At 39.5% G+C, this 20,835-nt stretch overlaps 2 protein-coding genes across 3 annotated transcripts in view; both read left to right on the forward strand.

The window, feature by feature from the left end:
* Positions 1-7,226, forward strand: part of abca3 (ATP binding cassette subfamily A member 3) — a 29,377-nt gene extending 22,151 nt beyond the window's left edge. For both annotated transcript variants that reach the window (XM_022752588.1, XM_022752589.1), the window contains 9 exons: positions 622-780; positions 1,232-1,404; positions 2,262-2,396; positions 2,563-2,757; positions 2,903-3,090; positions 3,202-3,372; positions 3,847-4,043; positions 4,422-4,495; positions 5,084-7,226. In XM_022752588.1, the coding sequence (XP_022608309.1) occupies positions 622-780; positions 1,232-1,404; positions 2,262-2,396; positions 2,563-2,757; positions 2,903-3,090; positions 3,202-3,372; positions 3,847-4,043; positions 4,422-4,495; positions 5,084-5,215 (1,424 nt within the window). In that variant the 3' untranslated portion in view covers positions 5,216-7,226. The remainder of the gene's footprint in view (positions 1-621; positions 781-1,231; positions 1,405-2,261; positions 2,397-2,562; positions 2,758-2,902; positions 3,091-3,201; positions 3,373-3,846; positions 4,044-4,421; positions 4,496-5,083) is intronic.
* A 1,534-nt stretch (positions 7,227-8,760) lies between these two features.
* On the forward strand, positions 8,761-19,649 carry LOC111227275. Its single transcript, XM_022752708.1, is given in 18 exon segments — positions 8,761-9,030; positions 9,181-9,343; positions 9,553-9,702; positions 9,889-10,049; positions 10,576-10,755; positions 10,852-10,993; positions 11,642-12,088; positions 12,238-12,422; positions 14,528-14,611; positions 15,681-15,935; positions 16,093-16,255; positions 16,333-16,482; positions 17,373-17,533; positions 17,805-17,984; positions 18,457-18,598; positions 18,710-18,894; positions 19,001-19,142; positions 19,246-19,649. Coding segments are annotated over 18 exon segments (3,288 nt in total). The 5' UTR covers positions 8,761-8,820; the 3' UTR covers positions 19,434-19,649.
* Positions 19,650-20,835: the final 1,186 nt, after the last annotated feature.

Consider the following 20,835-nt stretch of genomic DNA (forward strand, 5'->3'; position numbering starts at 1 on the left):
TGCTGATTATAAGACAACCCTACCTTTTCTTCACACAGCCGACTAATCCTGTTGAGCATGTTTCCCTGAGATACTGATCAACATGTAGCTTGTCCAAATATCTTTGCTGGTTCAGCTAGTTCTTCTGTTCTTCTATCTGTCAGTCCCATACTCACTCAGTCAAACACCTGAAGTAGTCTGAATGAATTTCTTTGGCTGGTACCATTTTCTAGACTTCCTATTTGAGTGCCTCATTATGAGATTCTGTGATACCGGTAATCTCTGGCTGTTTGAAAGATTATTTTGCCCCTAGTCCTTTTCTGCAGTGAAGACATTGGGAGATGCTTTCAAGTTATTTTTAGTCATCAGGAATTTATTTCCTTTGTGGCCGCAAAACATGTTACATGGATCATCAGAAACTTTAGTTAAACCAGGCTGACTAAGCACTTTTTGGGCTGAATAGGTGACTAGCTCAAAAAGTAAAAAGACACTCACTCTAGAAGACACACTATAAACAGACTTGGACTAACAAGCTAGCCTAGCAACTATAGACAACCAGTAACAAAATATGGGTCAAATGCATAAAAAGAAAAGAAAAAAAATGTTTCCTTATCATTCCTTTTGACTGCTTCCTTTCTCCAGAGTTGAACCTGCAGGACATGTCGCATTTACTCGATAAGGTGTTCCTGATCTTCCCAAACTACTGCCTTGGCATGTCCTTCAGCCAGTTCTACCAGAACTACGAATTAATCTCGTTTTGTACCTCCACTCCTATCAGCCAGGCAGTCTGCAAAATCCTAAGTAAGTACTAACAAAATGTAGCCTCAGAGAATAATTAAGTCATTGCTTTTGCCATAGAGATGGTACAGTGTATGCTTTTAGTTACAATACAATGAAGATGTGATGTACTAGCAGTGTGATATACAGTATGCGATATAGAAGACATAATTATAATGATGAGTCATAATGTGGGTGGCAGTATTACACATGTATTAAAATGGCGATGTTGGTTCATTTTTATAGTGGCAGTGATTATATGAATAATGATATACCCTTTAAATAAGGAATATTGCTTTTGCTTTTTACCGGTTTTCAGCAAAGAACACACAGTAACACATTTTTCACTTGGATTTGATTTCACCACTCAAAATATATTGTGTGGTCCGCTGCAGGTTCTCTGTCGTTTATAGTAAACAATGTGTTTTGACCCTGACTACAAAAAAAAAAAAAAAAAAAATTTCTCTGGTTTCAGACATCACATACCAGTCAAACTACTTCTCAATGTCGGAGCCTGGTGTTGGGCGCTTCCTTGTGGCCTTTTCAGTTCAGGGAGTGGTCTTCATTATTCTGCTGTTTGTCATCGAGCTGCAGTGCGTCCGCACTCTCTGGCGACTCCTCTCCTCCCTGGGCAGAAGACGTAAACAGGTAGATGCATTATGGGAGCAGTAAACAGTTTTTGTCTTTGTCTGTGAGTTTTTTGTTTCTCTTTTCTAATGTCCTAGCAACCACAGCTCACACTGCTTAGGAGGTCTCTCGAGGAAACTCTTCAAAGCATGCTTAAATATATTCAAACTGAGCAAAGCAAAAACCCTGAAGACAACTTGAGTAGTGGTTGTAGAAGCACAAAGATAATGGTCTGGTCTGATTATGTAGATTTGTTTAAATGTGCTGGGAATAGACAAAACACTTCATGAAAAAGAAACTTTCACTCTTAAGTAATTTGGCCACAGGTATAAACACTGCTACTAGGGTGGTTCATATTAGGTTGATTGCCAGTTGGCAACATTTGTCAGTCATGAAAGAAGTCTGGCAATTAAAACTTTGATTTGAGTTTTCAAATCAGCATGAGACTAATACCAAAACTGAAAAGAAGCCTAATTATCTGCCCCTTCAGTGCAAGTGCATTTGTCAATAAACCTGCAAACTGGTTTATTATGTCAATTGAATATTGGTAAATATGTTCATCTGTTTTTCCAAGATGGATACAGCATTTCATATATCATCATTTATATGCACTATAATCCTTTGTTAAATATTAGGAGACCTGTGGTTATGGGGTAGGTTACTTGTGGTATGTTAATGCTGCTATGAGATGTGACATCATCTGAAAGCCCTTTTTACCATGAGGTGGGGGCAATGTCTTATTTTTTTATGTTTTTTAATGTACATTTTCACTGGTGTGTGTGTGTGTGTGTGTGTGTGTGTGTGTGTGTGTGTGTGTGTGTGTGTGTGTGTGTGTGTGTGTGTGTGTGTGTGTGTGTGTGTGTGTGTGTGTGTGTCAGTTACCTCTAATAGAGGATGCAGCACTCCTTCCAGAGGACAGAGACGTGGCTGAAGAGAGGAAGAGGGTCCTGGAGTGCCAGCCGATAGTAGAGTCTATGATTGGTAGCCCCCTCATACTGCAGGAGATCAGCAAGGTATGTAGCATGGGAGATTGTATATTTATTGTATGCACAGGTCTAAATGTCTTTTGAAAAGGTGAGACAGGGTGCCTCAGTGTTGAAATAAGGGTGTTTCTAGAGGTGTGTGTCTCGGTGAGATATTACAAGGTGATACAGACTCACTGTTATCTCTCCTTCCCAGGTGTACAGCAGTGGAGCGAATCTTCTAGCTGTGGACAGGCTGTCTCTAGCTGTTGGAAAAGGGGAGTGTTTTGGCCTCCTGGGCTTCAATGGAGCAGGGAAGACCACCACCTTTAAGATGCTGACAGGTGATGAGAGTGTGACCTCCGGGGATGCTTACATTGATGGATACAGCATCTTGAGGGACATTAAGAAGGTAGGAGGAGAGGGGTAGAAATTCAAAGAAAAATTGTCTTCAGTAATACAGCGTTTTGATTTAAATGGACTAAATCTTCAGTGTAGCATCACACTGCTTTCAAAACACAGAAATTTGAAAGGGAACTTGTATCTCTGCATTGCAGGTGCAGCAGCGCATTGGTTACTGTCCTCAGTTTGACGCCGTATTGGATCATATGACAGGAAGAGAAACTCTGAGTATGTATGCCAGGCTCAGAGGAATACCAGAGAAATATGTGTCCGGCTGCGTGGAGAATGTCCTGAGGTCACTGCTGCTCGAGCCTCATGCCGATAAACTGGTCCGCAGCTACAGGTAGGTAAACAGAGAGAAAGATCTGAGCCATTTTTCTCATCTGTTTAGTACATATATTAGCCTGGATAAAGCAAGTGTGTGCAAATAATATGTCACCATCAACATATACAGCGGTGGTAACAAGCGGAAGCTGAGTGCAGGCATGGCTCTGATTGGTGGGCCTCCGGTCATCTTCCTGGATGAACCTTCCACTGGGATGGACCCTGTGGCCAGGAGGCTGCTGTGGGATGCTGTTACACGCACACGGGAGTCTGGCAAGGCCATAATCATCACTTCTCATAGGTGAGACTTGTAGTGTGTATTGGGTATCAGCAGTGGTAGAATGTAACTAAATACATGTAGTCAAGTACTGCGTTTAAGTACAAATTTGATGTACTTGTATGTTGATTTTCTTCATTTTTTTACTTCCACTTCCTATAAAATTGTTTTTCTAACCCCATTCCATTTAGCTAGTTACTAGTTACTGTATGAATTAATATTTTACATACAGAACATATGATGAGCTTACAAAATATGATGGATTATTATAGATGGAACTACCCAACAGTATATAAAGTAAAATGCTATTTGCAAAAGAATGCACCGTTATTAATAATCCAGTAATATAATATGACATTATAATTTCTCATCCACCTCTGGATATAAGTTAAAAGAACATCATCATGTTGTCATGTTGCTACATCTTGATATATGAAAACTAAAAGAAGTGAAGATGCTTACACCTGTACCTGTGCCCTTGATCTGTTCCCTTACCAGTATGGAGGAGTGTGAGGCCCTGTGCACCAGGCTGGCAGTGATGGTCAACGGTCAGTTCAAATGCCTCGGGAGTCCCCAACACCTGAAGAGCAAGTTTGGCAGCGGCTACACCCTGCTGGCTAAAGTACACATAGAGACTGAGTTGGAGGACAGTGACCTGCAGCTATTTAAAGACTTTATTGAAAGCACTTTTCCAGGTCAGAGGCACAGAGTTAATGTTCATTTTAATATTTACATATATGATAAAGATAACTAATTCAGTCAGAGTAAGTGTGTGTTTATTACCACAATAACTATTAAAAAATAAATTTTATAGCTTATGTTTTAGGTGTCAGAGTGCTGCATTATGGCAAACAATAGAATCAAATGTAATGGCATCAAAATTTCAAATGTAAAGTCATCATTCTGTACTTAAAATGTCAAATAACCATTCAAATTGCTTGTATTTCTTAGTGGGATTTGGTATTTTTCTTGCACTACATTAACCAGTTGAAGGTCTTCTGCTGCTGAATTGATCTGTCACTGTGAAAGAATAGCAAAGTGGATCTAACCATGTGAAATTCCTCCCTCCACAGGAAGTCAGCTAAAGGATGAACACCAGGGAATGGTGCACTATCATTTGACTGACAAAACACTGACCTGGGCTCAGGTACTGTAACAGATCTGCACATTTAAAACGTTTAGAAGATTAGAATCAGATAAATCCATCCCTGCACACTGCTGTGTTCGAGCTCCCTCTAGTGGATAAAATAATACGCAGCAACTTTCAAGTGCCTGAGTTATTATTTTTAAAGCTTCAACAAAAAGTTACTTAGCCAGGAAGTGCTCTTTAGTCTCCTTCTCCTGCTTATTTAGTCATGTTTCCACCTCAGCATGTTTTTTTTTTTTTTTTATCTTGATGAGCTCAGAGTGAGGATTTGTAAAACTACTACAGATGTTTAACATGAATGGCAAATCTCGAAATGTTGTGAATCAGTGTTGTTCATTTGACATGCTGTGACAGTACTGGTATGGTAGTATAATCATGTCATGTACTCCAAAATGCCCCAAACAACACCGAATAGGTAGAAATGTTCATGGAATAAAAGATATACCGTTGTTATTTGCACACAGGGGCAGGTGTAAGTATTTGTATTTTCATTGTTCAGAAGATGCTTATTGTAGCTTGAAATTGTGATCTTGGCAGAAAGCCATGGGTAACACGCATTCTCACTCCCTGTTCTCCACTCCCACCCAGGTGTTTGGTACTTTGGAGGCAGCCAAAGAGAAATACCGCATTGAAGACTACTGTGTGAGCCAGATATCACTGGAGCAGGTGTTCCTCAGCTTTGCCCAGTTCCAGCACTGCACAGAGAGCGGTAGGAAATAGGTGGCGTGACGAGTCCGTCCATCCCTTGTCCATTAACTACAGTGCGTGTGTGTTTGTGTATAGGACCTGTGTACATGGACCTGTCTCGGTTACACAGCAGTTGCGTACACAGGCTGGAGCAGAGCGCCGTTTATCTCCAGGTCCATTTTTACCGTGACCAACAACACACACACACACACACACACACACACACACACACGCACACACACGCACACACTCACGCACACACACACAGAAACACACACATTGGGCCAGTCCCCAAACATCAACTTCAGCATTTCTACTACTGTATCCTGTTGATGTGTCTTTGTCGGGTCATTCATGCCGTCATTATTGTTGTTGTGTAATGAGAAAGTAGGAAAATTGGGATAATGACATGAGGGTATGTCATTTATACCAAGTAATGAACTCTGCACCTTTTTAGTGAGGTCAAAGACAATGACACCAATCATTAGATACTACCACTACTCTGAATTGTATGTGACAGGGTCATTTGTGTGTGTGCACTTAGCTGTGTACAGTTTGTCTTTTTGTTATTTATGATTTTATTTTATGACTTGATTTTGGTTCCAGGAATTTGAGCTTTGTTTTGGTGATCATCAATCATCACAAGAGAATGAACCACTCTGTTTGATACATTATGAAATTGTTGCACACCTTTGCGCCTTATCTAACCAATGAGGGTTATTTTTTTTCTTTATATTACCCTATACAAAATGTTGTTGCCAGATGTAAATAATGTGGCGTGTTCATGACGCTAAAACCACTTACTCATTCAGACCAGAGCAGAGCTTTTACTCTTTTTAAAGGCTGTATTTGGCTCATTAATCGATGCATGCAGAAAATACGACTTACCAATTAAGCGCATGATTCTGGGAACGCTGGAAGACCGTCCTTTCTGCTGAGGATTAACCCTCAGAGTACATTTAGTCCAGTCTGAGTAAATTTAATATACCTCCATTGTTGAGCTCTTATGAACAAATGATTCTTTTTTTTCTTTTTTCTTTTTTTTGCTGCCAAACAAGTTACGGCAACAGATCAAAATCCGGCCATTACAGTTTACGTGGAAGCTATTTAGAAAGAGTCATTGTGTGATACAGAAGATTATTTTCAAATGGTGCTGTTGCAGTAAAAACAGGAGGTCTTGACTTCAAATAGTATCAGACTGCATGTGATTGATTTAGACCTAGAATAGCAAGACTACAGTGACTTTTGAGGTGTTTTTGAACAAATGTTTTCTTTTTTTCCTGCAGCTATGCACCTCATATGGTACATCTGTGTGTGTGTGTGTGTGTGTGTGTGTGTGTGTGTGTGTGAGAGAGAGAGAGAGGATGACAACACATTATTCCTGAATCCATCCAGACTATACAAAAACAGTGCTATGATAGTTCTTAAACAAATGAAAACCAATAGATTGTCATTTTGTAATGGGTGAACATTAACATCTTTAACGTAGAGCTGCTCCTGCTTTAGGGAACGTCAGGAAGTGCAATAAAAAGGCCCAGCAGTGGTACAGATGATAAAACTAAACACAGTCCTCTGCACACAAATAGATGCCTTGTTTTGAGGAAGAATGATCAGCGCAGTGTTTGTTCCTCTTTCATTGAACTCAGAACGTGCCCATTTATCACATTCCCAAAGCCTTTTTTTTTTGTACTTTAAAGAACATGTAAAAAGATGTGTGTATTCTGTAGGAATATTATGAGTGACATGAAGTTTCCCCTCCAAAAATATCCTACACATATTGATGAGAAATAAATTCTCATTTCCTGCCTGTCGTCTGTGTTAAAGATCAATGTTATAACCTGGGATGAATAAGCAATCAGACTTAACTCTTGTGATCAGACTCCTACTCTCGAGAAATCACTCTGGCTTCACAGAAGTGAGATGAATGTATTTAATGTCTTACACAAAAGCAAAAAGCACTCACTTTAATCAACTTTGTTAACAGCTTGATATGATTTACAGCGTTTTCTTCATGTCACCTGATGTTTGTGGAAAAAAAAAAAAATGTAGAGACTGACATTCCATGAAGACACTGATATGTGGCCTATTGGTCTTTAGGTGATTTAACCTCTTAATTTTGACTTTTGTTATGTTTTTTTGTGTAGTTGCACAATTAATGTCTCATTACATGTTATGACTTGAATCAAATGCAATGTTGGATATGTAGTTAGAGAAAAATGTAAAGGTTTGCACTGCTGATATTGAAGGATTGAGTTATGCTGAAATACAGTGTATCATATTTAAAAAGGGAATTTACATCATTGTAACTGTGTACTGTACTGTACCATGGAAATGAACTTGTCAACTGTATATGTATCGCTATTCTTTTTAAATTAAATAATGCTCTATGCAAATGGAAGCAAACACCAGCTTCAGGTCTCATTTTTCCAGTAACAAAGACTTCACACTTTTCCTGCCCATGTTTCCATGCAGAGATGCCACCAGGGGTAAGTGGAAAAACTTGTTTGTTTGTTTGTTTGTTTGGTGAGCCCACAATTTTACATACACTATGAATAACAACAGTTTATGTTAAGCATATGTTTTGATAGTCTTAGCTATCAAAATCTTTGATAGGTAAGATTATCAAAACATTTTGCAGCCACAAATGCGCCACACTGAGCTATTTCTACAGCACTGGCACAAACATTGAGAAATGCTTTTTTTCTCTAAACTTGATGCCTGGTTCAACTACAAGATGCCATGTTTGCTGTAATTTAAACCTGTGGACTGTAGCACCGTGGAGCCAACTATCCCTGGGAACAAAATAAAATAAAAATAATTAATAACTGAACACTACAGGATCTACAACAAATATATTCTGCAACTTGCATAACCGACTTGTGTGTCAAACTAAATGATGAAATTAAGCATTTTTGAAAAATCTTTTCACTCCATGTTTTAAAAAAGCCAGTCTGGTCGTGGAGTGTTTGCCCTGGTGCAGCCGCAATGCAGTGTATTGATGGTATTTGCAGTGTACATTACTGAGTTGTCTAGACCAATAGCTATCAAGCTGAATGTTGAAACTCCCTCAGGGAGCTCACAAGATCAATACTAGGTGTAGGAAAAAAGCAAAAACTAAATTCTTCCACACAAAATCAGACTTACTTGTTTTAGTTGAATTTCTCACAGCTCACAAACACAAAGGTTGCAAGCAGATATTCATTGTATTACCAAGCCAAAAAGGTTAGACACTGTCAGGTCTACATATGTGCAGCCTTGAAGATACCTAAAACACTGTGCACCAGTCCGCAGCAGAACTGTCATAAAATCTGTAACCTACAATACAGTTCACCCACATTTTAATCTGTGATTAGATGTACCTGGAATCAGAGATGCCATGATGTAATTACCCTGCTCTTCTATGAACCTGCCTACCTGCCAAAATGTTGCATTAAAACCCTGGCCAAACTGCCCTTGTGTTTTAGCTGTCATATTTGCCGCTCTTTTGAGATGTGTGTCTCAGTTGTGTGCAAACAGAGCCCAGAGGGGCGGGGAGTAACACTACACCTGACCGGACATTCCAGTTGTTCGCGTGATCTTAAAGGGCGGTGTGTTAAATGTAGGTCAGTCAGAGGAGAAGATCAACAACAGCACAACAAATGGCTCTTTTGGATGATTTAGTTTTCTTCCTCTTCTCCAGTCCCACCACCCTGTTGGGGGCCGTTGCTGTCCTGCTTGTCCTTTACCTTGTGTCCTGTAGCTTCACCTCGGAGAAAATGGGAAAAGAGCCTCCAGGGCCGCCGCCTCTGCCTCTGCTTGGTAACCTGCTACAGCTTGATCTCAAGAGACCGTACAAAACCCTCTGTGAAGTAAGTTTAGCACTCCTAATCCAAAACAAAGCCATTTTGTGTAACACGTCACAACTTATTTAAATCTCCTTTAATTTACACATTTTTACAAGAGTAAATGTTTTTACAAGATTTCTGACTTATGTGACTGCATTTTCCGTTTTTTTGCAGCTTTCAAAGAAATATGGGTCTGTATTTACGGTTTACTTTGGTACCAATAAAGTGGTGGTCCTGGCTGGATACAAGGCGGTCAAAGAGGCTCTGGTCAGCTATGCAGAAGAGTTTGGAGACCGAAACATTTCCCCTATATTTTATGAAACCAATCAAGGTCATGGTATGACTTTCCTTTACTTTGCCTTTATATTTTTATCTATACAAAAGCAAAATCACTTAGGTCACTGTATTTGTCATTTTTTAATTTGTCTCACTGTTCAGTCTATTAATTTATGGTTTGTTTAGTATAGGAGAGTCACTGATGAGTAGTGCATGTCGTAATATATACATGATATAGTACAGATTTCTTTTAACTTGCATGTTTAATAGGAATTCTGTTTGCAAATGGAGAATCGTGGAAAGAGCTGAGACGTTTCGCCCTCACCACCCTCAGAGATTTTGGGATGGGTAAAAGAGTGGCTGAGGAGAAGATCCTGGAGGAATGTCGGTATCTGATCCAAATGTTTGAGGAGCACAAAGGTATGGGGTTAATGCACAAAAAATAACAAATCAGGTGGGTGTAAGGAACTTGTAATCAGTGACCAGGAAGTGTTGACCATAACTGAGCTGTCAAGAGCAGCCATGTATCCTTTTGATATAACTCTCAACATTTTTCCTGTGGTACTTCAGCTTGATCAATTTAATTGTTTCTTGTGTCTTTTAAAGGGAAACCATTTGACACAACTTGTCCGGTGAATTACGCAACATCCAATATCATCTCCTCTATCGTGTACGGAAGCAGATTTGAATACGATGACCCTCGATTCAAAAACTTGGTGAGAAGAGCAAACGAGACAATACGCATTGTAGGTTCTGCATCAATCCAGGTAAGCCTTGTGTTTGCTGTTTCAAGGGGGTGGCATGAAAACTGACTTAACTAAGCAATGATAGCTGGCAAATTTGATCTACTTCATGCAGACTCAAATACAGAAATATTTATAATAAGGTAAACTAGGACATAATTACATATTTTGTCTTTGGGGCAAATTTCAAATGACAAAACAATACAGGATACAATCAAAAAATATATATGTCATAATAAAAATGGATGGAAACTGTATAGATTTGGTGATGGAAAATATTATTTAACTGGAAAATAACTGATGGAAAGTGCTGGATATATGTGAGCATATATACTGCATGGAATGAGCTCTCTCTATCTCTCTCCTTCATGTAATATGAGCTTTTACACTCCCATGGCACATAGAACAAGTCTCAATGTTTAATTAGTTAAAAAAGACAAACAAAAAACAAACACACTTTTTTCCTATAATCCTTGGAAATCTATCTACGTGGGTTGTTGTTTGGTTCACACCGTAAATAATATCTGCTCTTTCCATTGTTGTGTCACAGCTTTACAACATGTTTCCCAGGCTGGTCAGTTGGATAAAAAACCGGCAGCTGATATTAAAAAATTTGGAAATGAGTGTCAGAGACGTCAAAGATTTGATCAAGCAACTGAAAGAGACACTGAACCCTGACACATGCAGGGGGCTCGTGGACTGTTTTCTCATTCGGAAGCAGAAAGAAGAGGTGAGACAACATCAAAGTCACGTTCTTCATCTGACACAAAGAATAGCAATGTTGCACACGGCTATTTTGTAATGATATGTGGGTTCTTTCTCTTAGGACTCCTGTGTTATGGACACGCATTACAATGAGAAAAACTTAATATTCACAGTCACAAACTTGTTTGCTGCTGGTACTGACACCACAGCCACTACACTGAGATGGGGTTTGCTGCTTATGGCCAAATATCCACATATACAAGGTAAGGTCAGAGATGAGGCTTGTGAGTCTTTCCTCGTAGGTTTTCACCCCTGGGTGCCTTTTAACACTTGACAAAGAAAAAGGATAAAAGAAACTTTTGGTGCAGCTTTCCATTTGTAAAGTAAACATAAGAATTCAAGGTTTTCAGATCTGTCCTTGTAATCTTGTTCTAATTTGATCTGAATTAAGCTTTTGATTATGTGTTAAGAGCAGATAGTAAGGGGAAAAAAATGACATGACACAGTATAAATAAATAAATGCTGAAATAATAATTAAATACATAAATAAATGCAAAATAAATTAAATGCTATTTCTGTATTTGTACATCATTTCTACATGTACAAATGTAGAAATACAAAAATAAATGTAGAAACAAATAAATAAATGTAGACATACAGGAATAAATCTTGGAATGCATAAATGAATAAATGGATGAATGAATGAATGAATATAAATACACATAGAAAAGCATAAATAAATACATGTAAAAATACAGAAATAGCATTTATTTATGTATTCATTTATTTATTTATGTATTCATTTATTTATAGTACTTTATAGTATTTATATACTTAAGTTACATACAGCTCGTTGATAACATTTCATAACTGCAGACAAAAAATATGAATTTCTTATTTTGTGGCCCTAGACCAGGTCCAGGATGAGCTGAGCAGGGTGCTAGGAAGCCGTCAGGTCCAGGTAGAAGACCGGAAAAACATGCCCTACACTGATGCTGTCATCCATGAGACACAGAGACTGGCCAACATTGTCCCCATGTCTATTCCTCACAAAACCAGCCGAGACGTCACCTTCCAGGGCTACTTCATCAAAGAGGTCAGTTCTTCACATCTGTGTCAATGCTCATCACAAATTTGTTTTTGTTGGTTCTACCACCTCTGAAAATGTGACAGTGCTCTTATTCTGAGACTTGATACTCTTCTCTTTTGCCTCCAGGGAACTACTGTGTTTCCTCTCCTTACTTCTGTCCTGTATGATGAGAGTGAGTGGGAGAGCCCACACACTTTCAACCCTTCCCACTTCCTGGATGGGGAGGGTAACTTTATCAGGAGAGATGCCTTCATGCCCTTTTCTGCAGGTATGACAAACTTGTTGTTTGTTCTTTGGAGATTACAGATATTTTATGGTTCAGCAGGGTTAACAGCTTGGTCAGGTTTTTGTACTTCACAGATAAGAGCTAATTTACACTTGAACAGACATCATACTTGCTACTCTTGCTTCTTGCAGGTCGCAGGGTGTGTCTCGGAGAGGGTCTGGCAAAGATGGAGCTCTTCCTCTTCTTCACCTCCCTCCTCCAGCGCTTTCGCTTCACTCCTCCACCCGGAGTTACAGAGGATGAACTGGATCTGACAGCGGCTGTGGGCTTCACTCTCCCTCCTTCCCCTCATAAGCTGTGTGCTGTGAGCCGCCAGTGAGGAAGACAGCCAGAGCATGGCATTACACCCGCCTGTGTCAATGGCACGAATATTGCAGTACTCACTCTCGCTCTCCTTTACAATGCACCACTGCGTTGTGTGCTGAGCGGCCACCAGATGTCCCCATCCTCAGGACCATGATTGGTGAAAAATAAGGGAGTATATCATCAGGAGACAGAAGAGCCATGTGACAGTTCAAGTGTCTGAAGAGAGCACCTTGCCTGAGATGGTAATGGAAAAAAGAAAATGATGGTGGCAACACTAGACTACACGCTGTTTGTAAATCTGTAGACATTAGTTTACTCAGACTGATACAATTTGGATGTATGTACATTTTTATAGTAAGAGATGCTGTTATAGTAAATTCCTGCTTCTCAGCCACTGTGGATTTTTTTTGTTCACAAACTGATGAGCTTTGGTTTTGTCAAAGACAGTTTGCCAGCAAATGACATTTTAAAATCATGGCAGATCATGACATTTATTTACTGTAAAGTACATGTGATCTTTTATTTTCATCCCTGTATGTTTTTTCTTCTGGATAATTTATTAAAAAATACTGTATACATTCTTCTCAACCTTTTCTGTTGAAAACAGACAAAAAGTTAAAGTAATACAAAGGATTTCATGAAGGGAAAGGGAATATTTAAACTGTTTTTACATTTTTTCTCAACAGCTGAATGCTCCTTTATTCATGGTACTCAGCTGCATAACAGTGGAGTGAATAAGTAACATTAAACCTGCGTCTGACCTGGTCTGGCTTAAAACCTAATGTAGCAGAGCTGTAAAAGAGTAGATTCAAGAGATGACGTTTAGCTGATAAACTAGCAGTGGCTAACTGAAACTTTCTACAATCATAGCTGCAGTTTAATACCAACAGCCTCCAGGTTAGTGTTCAATCATTGCAGGTTGCAGCTCTTGCCAAGAAATGAAGGAACAACCATTCTATTTACATTAACAAGAGACGTGTTGGTACTTGTCAGTGAGCGAGGGAGTAGGGTATGGAATTTAATCTGATATAGAAAAGCTGCTTGGCCAGTTTCTTTGATATATCTCTTCACCTAAATGCAGGCAAGGCAGATTAAAAGTTTCTGTTGTCATGCTGTTGAGAAGGCGGCGACAAGGGGAGTGGCTGTTAATCGAGAACTCTAGGTCTTTAACTTCCACACAGGCCCTCAGCACAGATTCAGCTCTCATCGTTCAAGCTCTAAGCGTCAAAATCTGGAGGTGGCTCTCTGCCTAAAAGGTGGATTAGGAAATAAAAACCCTGTGGGTTCAGTTTGAAAGATTCTCAGAAGAAACTACCATTACAACTTGCAACAATACAAAAAGAAAACAATGAAACAACACCTTCAAACAGCAGTGAAGGTTTTCTATTCTCCCACAATTAAAGACACACGATGCAAGTTCCAGTGTGAGAGGACTAGTGACACGACAAGACACATTTGAAAGACCTACTATGATGTTTGTCTGATCCAGGTCTCGAGTGGCATAAAGCTAGTCATTGAAAAACAAACCTCATAAACCTTCATAAGAATGATTTGAGGAATGATGGGTGCAACACTCTGCTTATTGTGACCACATAATAATAATAATGGTAACAACAACAACAATAATAATAATAATAATAATAATAATAATAGTGATATAAACTGGCGATATATATTTATGTGATACTTTTTTTAAGTATGTATTCATTTTAAACAGAGCTTATCTTTGTCTTATGTTCTCATGTTTGATTAGGCTACTGTGCTGCTTTCTTCTGTGGACAGAGCAGTAAAACAGGTGTGCTCATGTAAAATGCACTGTATCCCCTCACTTCTCAAAGACATTTACATGTTCACTGTTTAATTCTCACGCTCTCCTTGGAACTTCATGCCTGTAATTTTCCAGATTTTGTGTTTTACCTGCTTAATCCTGATTGACTGTTTAAGTAGACGTTTGACTGACTGGTTGATCTGCTCCTTCACACGCACTGAGGAGGTGACAATTGGTGGTATTGGATTCACGGTGCGTTCATGTTGAGGCCTTTAGGAAAGGAGGAGGGAACCCTTGGTTTGTAGTTCCACCCAGATAGGTGGGGGCTAAGGGCTTGGTCATATTAGGTTTCTCTTATAAAAAACAATACTCGATGCGTCTCCTGTTCGCTTCTGTGGAAGCCTTTAACTGCTGCTCCGGAATATTTACAGGTCAGAGTTCAGCTTGGATGTGCTTCTTTGAGCTACAGAGACACTGCCGCGCTTTTTTTTGGAAATGGACAAGTTATTATTCTAGCATGTTTCATCACCACATGGTTAGGCCTGCGGGAGCCCTATTCCAAATTTCACATTGTTTAGAGCGCCATTACTCCGCGAGCGTTTGAGCGAGAGACACCTCTGAAGAATCTGAGCTTTCTAACGAGCCCATGTTCGTCTGACCTCGATCGATACACTAACATGACAAGTTAGGAAAGATCTAGAGTTGTCTTGCCTTCTGTCTGCCGCACTGCTGCTTTCTCCGGTTCTCTCCTTTGCCAGTGAGGTCTAGAGTAACATCACTCAATTTGACATTATTATTGGCTTCAGTTCTGTCACAGCCAATCATAGCGTCTGATTCAGAGTCTTGGCCTACAGACAGAGGGATGTGACCAGTCAGATATTTAGTACAGCAGAAGCTTTGGAGTGGATTTTTTATTGGAGCAGACAAAAGACGCCCACAAATACTGCTCCAAAGAATCAGCATAACTCATGAAACTTCAAATCACCTTTAGCACAAATCAAATTAATGTGTGCTACTTTCTGTATTGGAATTATCTTTCTTTATTATGGTTCACAATGTTTTTATCTATAAAATAAAGGAAAATTCAAGGTCAGTTTTTTTTGTTTTGTTTTATGGGTTATTAATCCCTGTTATACTGTAAAAAGTCTTTTTGAGTGAAATATATAATTACTTGATGTTGCGCAGATTCTGAACATGTGTAGCACTTGGTTAAACTCTTAAAAATGACAACTTTATTAGAAATAACAAAAAAAATCTTGTGGGTGGGCTCAGATGGTTAAAACACTTCCCGACATCAAACTGTAGCTCTCATGCTTAATTTTTAGTTTGTCATTTCTCTGAGTGACCAGTTTTTATTTACTTTTTCATTGAACAGAGATGTAATGTGACCGAGCCGGAATTCAGTTTCAAACAGAACACAACAAGCTAGTAGTGACAACCCAGTTTCTTTTGTCCCCTATCCCTTCAGTCCACAGAGGAACACTTTGAACTCTTTGTGAGGACATTACAAGGTCTGTGTTGGAGGAGTCAGGGAATTTTCCAGTTGACTATAGAATCATGTTGGACAGTCTTCTTCAGTCCTCCACTTCAGTCTCCCTGCTGGGGGCCACTGTGGTCCTGCTGGTCCTCCACCTTCTTTACTCCACCTTCAGCTCCCAGGAAAATGGGACTGAGCCTCCAGGACCTAAACGTCTTCCCCTGCTTGGTAACCTGCTTCAGGTGGATCTGAAGAGACTCGACAGCGCTCTTTTTGATGTGAGAAATGTCTTGTGTATCTGAAACAATGTAATTTACTCCATTGCTATGATAGGAGACTGATTTGCATTCATAAATATGTTTTCTTTAAAAGTCAGTAAATTCAATTTCTTCTTATTATTGTGAGTCTCACTTTTACTTGTGTTGATGTTTTTAGCTGTCCAAAAAATATGGACCGGTGTTCACAGTCTACTTTGGACTTAAGAAGGTGGTGGTCCTGGCAGGATACAGGACAGTCAAACAGGCTCTGGTCAACCATGCTGAGGAGTTTGGAGACAGAGAGGTCACTCCCATATTCTACGATTTCAACAAAGGACACGGTAAGAAAATGTTTTGAGAGGTTTTTTTTGCTACTTGTTTGTGTTGGTGTTAAAACTAGTCAACCATTTGTTTTCAGGCATACTATTTTCCAATGGCGACTCGTGGAAAGAAATGAGACGTTTTGCTCTGACTACACTGAGAGATTTTGGGATGGGCAAGAGGATTAGTGAAGGAAAAATCATTGAGGAATGTAATTACCTGACTGAAGAATTTGAACAACATGAGGGTAACAGTATCTCCTCTAAAGCACTGCATGGATTTATATACACACTGAAAAAATCACTGTGTCCCACTGTACCTGTTGGGTAGAAACCAGTCACGAAGGGAATGTTTTAATCCAGTGTTAATGTTGTTGTTTTTTTTTAATATTTCTGTTGGGTTGTTTTTTACCCAAATTAAACAGTATATGGTAAAATAATGATAAAGAATCTATTCTAGCTCTTTTTAATTTATATGCAACTATTCATTACTGATGGTTGATAATATGCGTAGCATTTATCATTACCTCCACCAAGGATATTATGTTTCACCCGTGTCTGTTTGTTGGTTGGTTTGTTTGTTTGTCAGCAAAAACTACCAAAGTGATTTGCACCAAACTTGGTGGAGGGATGGGGCATGGGCCAGGGAAGAACACATTAACTTTTGGTGCTGATCTGGTTAAAGGGGTGGATCCAGCAATTTTTTTAATCACTTTCCTTAATATTGTGAGATAGAGCATTTTGGCGACAGTTTCATCAATTCCTCACAGGAAGTAATGTATAATAATGGCTCTTGATGTAAAAAAAAAATCAGACATATTTATGGTGTTAAGATCTATGACCATGTACAGTTTGTTGCTCATCCAGATAAGCTGTACCTGACAGACATGTAGGATTGTTTGGCCTTGGCAGAGGTATGTGCTGAACTGTGCCATTCTAGTTTTGAATATCATATGCACTTTTTGTACAACTAACAATACATTTGTGAAAGTTTTAAGTCCAACACTGGGTCAAAAATAATCATAGTTTTACCAATGGTATTAGGTGAAGTTAGACTTGTATTGTGTCAGTCATGTATTTTCCCTTGAATAATTTACATGTTCTTTCTGACTCTCATCTGTGACCTTTTTTCTCTCAGGTAAAGCCTTCAACAACACCCGGGCAATTAATTATGCATCTTCAAATATTATATCAGCTCTCATGTTTGGGAAGAGGTTTGAATACAAAGACCCTGACCTCCAGACTATGGTGGAAAGAGATCATGAGACCATCCATCTGACGGGATCAGTTTCCATCCTGGTACTGCAGAGTGACTTAATGATCACTGCTTTTTTATGTATATGTATATATTTATATATGTACTGTATATAAAACTGCATATAGACTTCTTAAACAAAATGAAGTGGAATTTGTGACCTGTAAAACACCACCAAATCTTTTCCAAATCCATATAAAAACCAAATGAAAAACCAAACAAAGACATTGATTAAATGAGACCAGTAGAGGTTTAAGATCATTTAAGAGTTTAATCTTACAATAATTAGATTGTTTTTATCGTTCACTTTTAAAGATCTACAACATATTCCCTTGGCTGGGCCCTTGTCTTAAAAACTGGAGGGATTTGATGAGGAATGTGGAAGACGGTATTGCGGACGCAAAAAGGATTATAGCAGATCTGAAGGAGACTCTGAACCCTGAGATGTGCAGATGCTTTGTTGATGCTTTCCTGACCCGTAAGCAAAGTCTGGAGGTGAGGCGTCCGACTCCACTGAATCCACTCCTAGACTGATAATACTGATCAAATACTGGTCGTCCGTACATCCCATTCTCGTGAACACGATATATCAGGAACGCCCAGAGGGAATTTCATTACATCTGGCACAGACATTCACTTGGGCTCAAGGATGAATGATAAGAATTTGGTAGTTAAAGGTCAAAGTTCAAGGTCTCTGTGACATCACAAAACATGTTTTTGGCAAAAACCCAGGAATTCATGTGCTAATGTGGAGGATATATTGATGAAGTGATGACATTTTATATCCAAATGGTGAAAGGTTAACTTCACTGTGACATCATAACGTTCTACAAAAATATTTCTGGCCATTATTCAATGCTGTAACTCATAAAGGGGAGATTGTGACTATATTTCCTGCAACTTGACTGGTTGGCAGAGGCATTCAACCATGAGGCATTAATTCTAGTGTAATTATTTTTTATGCTAGGAGTCTGGAATTAAGGATTCACACTACCATGATGACAACCTGATGTACAGTGTGATGAATTTGTTTGCAGCTGGGACGGACACCACAGGAAATTCTCTTCAGTGGTGTCTACTTTTCATGGCCAAGTACCCTCATATTCAAGGTGCAAAAATACATCCACAGGCTTCTCTCAGTTTACAGTGCTCACATAAGATTAGGGTTAAAGTGTCATTATATATTTCTCAGATTTCATCTCAGTTTCATGTCCTTCCAGACCAGGTTCAAGAGGAGCTGAGCAGGGTGGTTGGAAGCCGTCAGGTCCGAGTAGAAGACAGGAAGAATTTGCCGTACACAGACGCTGTCATCCATGAGTCACAGAGACTGGCCAACATTGTTCCCATGGCCATTCCTCACAAAACCAGCCAGGACATCACCTTCCAGGGCTACTTCATCAAAGAGGTCACCTTCTCCCATCAGTTCAAATCCACACTAATTTGGATTTGTTGGATAATTTCTTCCATCTGTGAAAACTCTGAAAATGGTGCTTTTTTTCTTTTGCCTCCAGGGAACTACCGTGTTTCCTCTTCTTACTTCTGTCCTGTATGATGAGAGCGAGTGGGAGAGTCCACACACTTTCAACCCTTCCCACTTCCTGGATGGGGAGGGTAACTTTATCAGGAGAGATGCCTTCATGCCCTTTTCTGCAGGTATGACAAACTTGTTGGCTTTTGTTCCTCTGAGATTACAGATATTTTATGGTTGCACACATGTGATCACATTCAACTCATCTGCTACTCTTTTTTCTCGCAGGTCGCAGGGCGTGCCCTGGAGAGAGTCTGGCCAGAATGGAGCTCTTTCTCTTCTTCACCTCCCTCCTCCAGCGCTTTCGCTTCACTCCTCCACCCGGAGTTACAGAGGATGAACTGGATCTTACACCAGTTGTGGGCTTCAGCCTGACCCCTTCACCTCATGAGCTGTGCGCTGTCAGTTGCCAGTGAAGAAGATGGCTGGAACTTCTTGATTATTGTGTTATTTTATGCCATCACAGGATGGGAACTGTTGCTGTGGTAATTGTCTTCACCCATGATGTGAGAGGGGACGTTTTGTGAGAATTTTGTGTAGAGATCTAAGTCAGCAACTGATAAAAATTAAAATGCATATTGATGGTAACAAGTGGGAGAAGATTTGTCCTATCAAATAAAGTGACAAGAATGCATCTATGAAAGAAGGTCCTGTAAATATGACTTCTCCCAAAAAAGTGTTACTGTGGTTTAACTTGCCCCAGGTTAGGGATAAGTTGATCTGAGTTTATAGACAAGTTGAGCCATCTCAGAGTAAATTAACCACTTGACTATTTATGTTTAAACCTGGGCATCATTTTGTAAACAAACAGTTTCACAGTTTTGAACTTGTGAGAGCAAACCCCCGGTTAGAGTTTCAAGACCCCTGAACAATCAAAAAGGATTGTTCAACAATCCATTCATCAAGGTTGTTGTAGGGAAATATCAATTGTTGCTCCCTCCTTGTAGTTCCTCCAATCTTTTGAGGTTGAGGTATCTTCTACAGAACATCAGTCAGCGGGAAAGGTGCCTTGTCATTATCCTTGAATGAAAAGGCAGGTTTCTCACTGCCAGTGATCCCCAGGCGTCTTCTGGAAACGCTTGCACCCGCTTTGTTGTCCTCAAGGTCCTAAACCAAGCCAATGTAACGGTAGCTCCTGCATTTGGATGTAGTTTTTTCTTAGATATTCCGTGGTGTCATTGCTGCCTTGAAGGCGCCATTCACAAATCCAGTGATTTTGCGTATGTTGGCTGTTTTGCCTGGATTGGATCTCATCCAACCATCACAAGCTCTGTTGTAATAGAACTTAAATGTATTGTAAACACATGTCCAGAAGCGTCAGGTGATTTGACGTATGGGGTGGAATTGTGAGCATAACAATACCTTTCCTTTTTGCTATATCCAATAACATTAGTGAAACGTGGGACTTGTGGTTATTGAGGATTAGCAGCATGGGCTGGTCAGAGAAGATAAACATGGGAGGGACTAAATTCTGAGTAGCATTGACTGCATAGACCACAGTCACAGGCTTGATGATGCCCACTTGCTCCTTTCCATTTTCTGCCAATACCTGCTTTACTGTGCCAATAATATAAATCATATTTGGAGCAAATTTATGCCTGTAAAACACAGACTAGGTACAAAAGAGCAATGGTGAGAATCAGAATAATTTAAGTTTATAAGCCCTTATAATCAGAAAAAAAGCAATACAAAACAAAAAAAAACCCAGAATTTGAAAATACATCCACCTTCCTGCAGCTCTCCCCTCACAGGCAAATGCACATGCTTCATACACGCATGCAACACAAGCAACACAGGTACAAGTTCTCTCCATGAAAT

The sequence above is a fragment of the Seriola dumerili genome, unplaced genomic scaffold, assembly GCF_002260705.1.
Source record: "Seriola dumerili isolate Sdu_G_001 unplaced genomic scaffold, Sdu_1.0 BDQW01000169.1, whole genome shotgun sequence".
In the NCBI taxonomy this organism is placed as follows: Eukaryota; Metazoa; Chordata; class Actinopteri; order Carangiformes; family Carangidae; genus Seriola; species Seriola dumerili.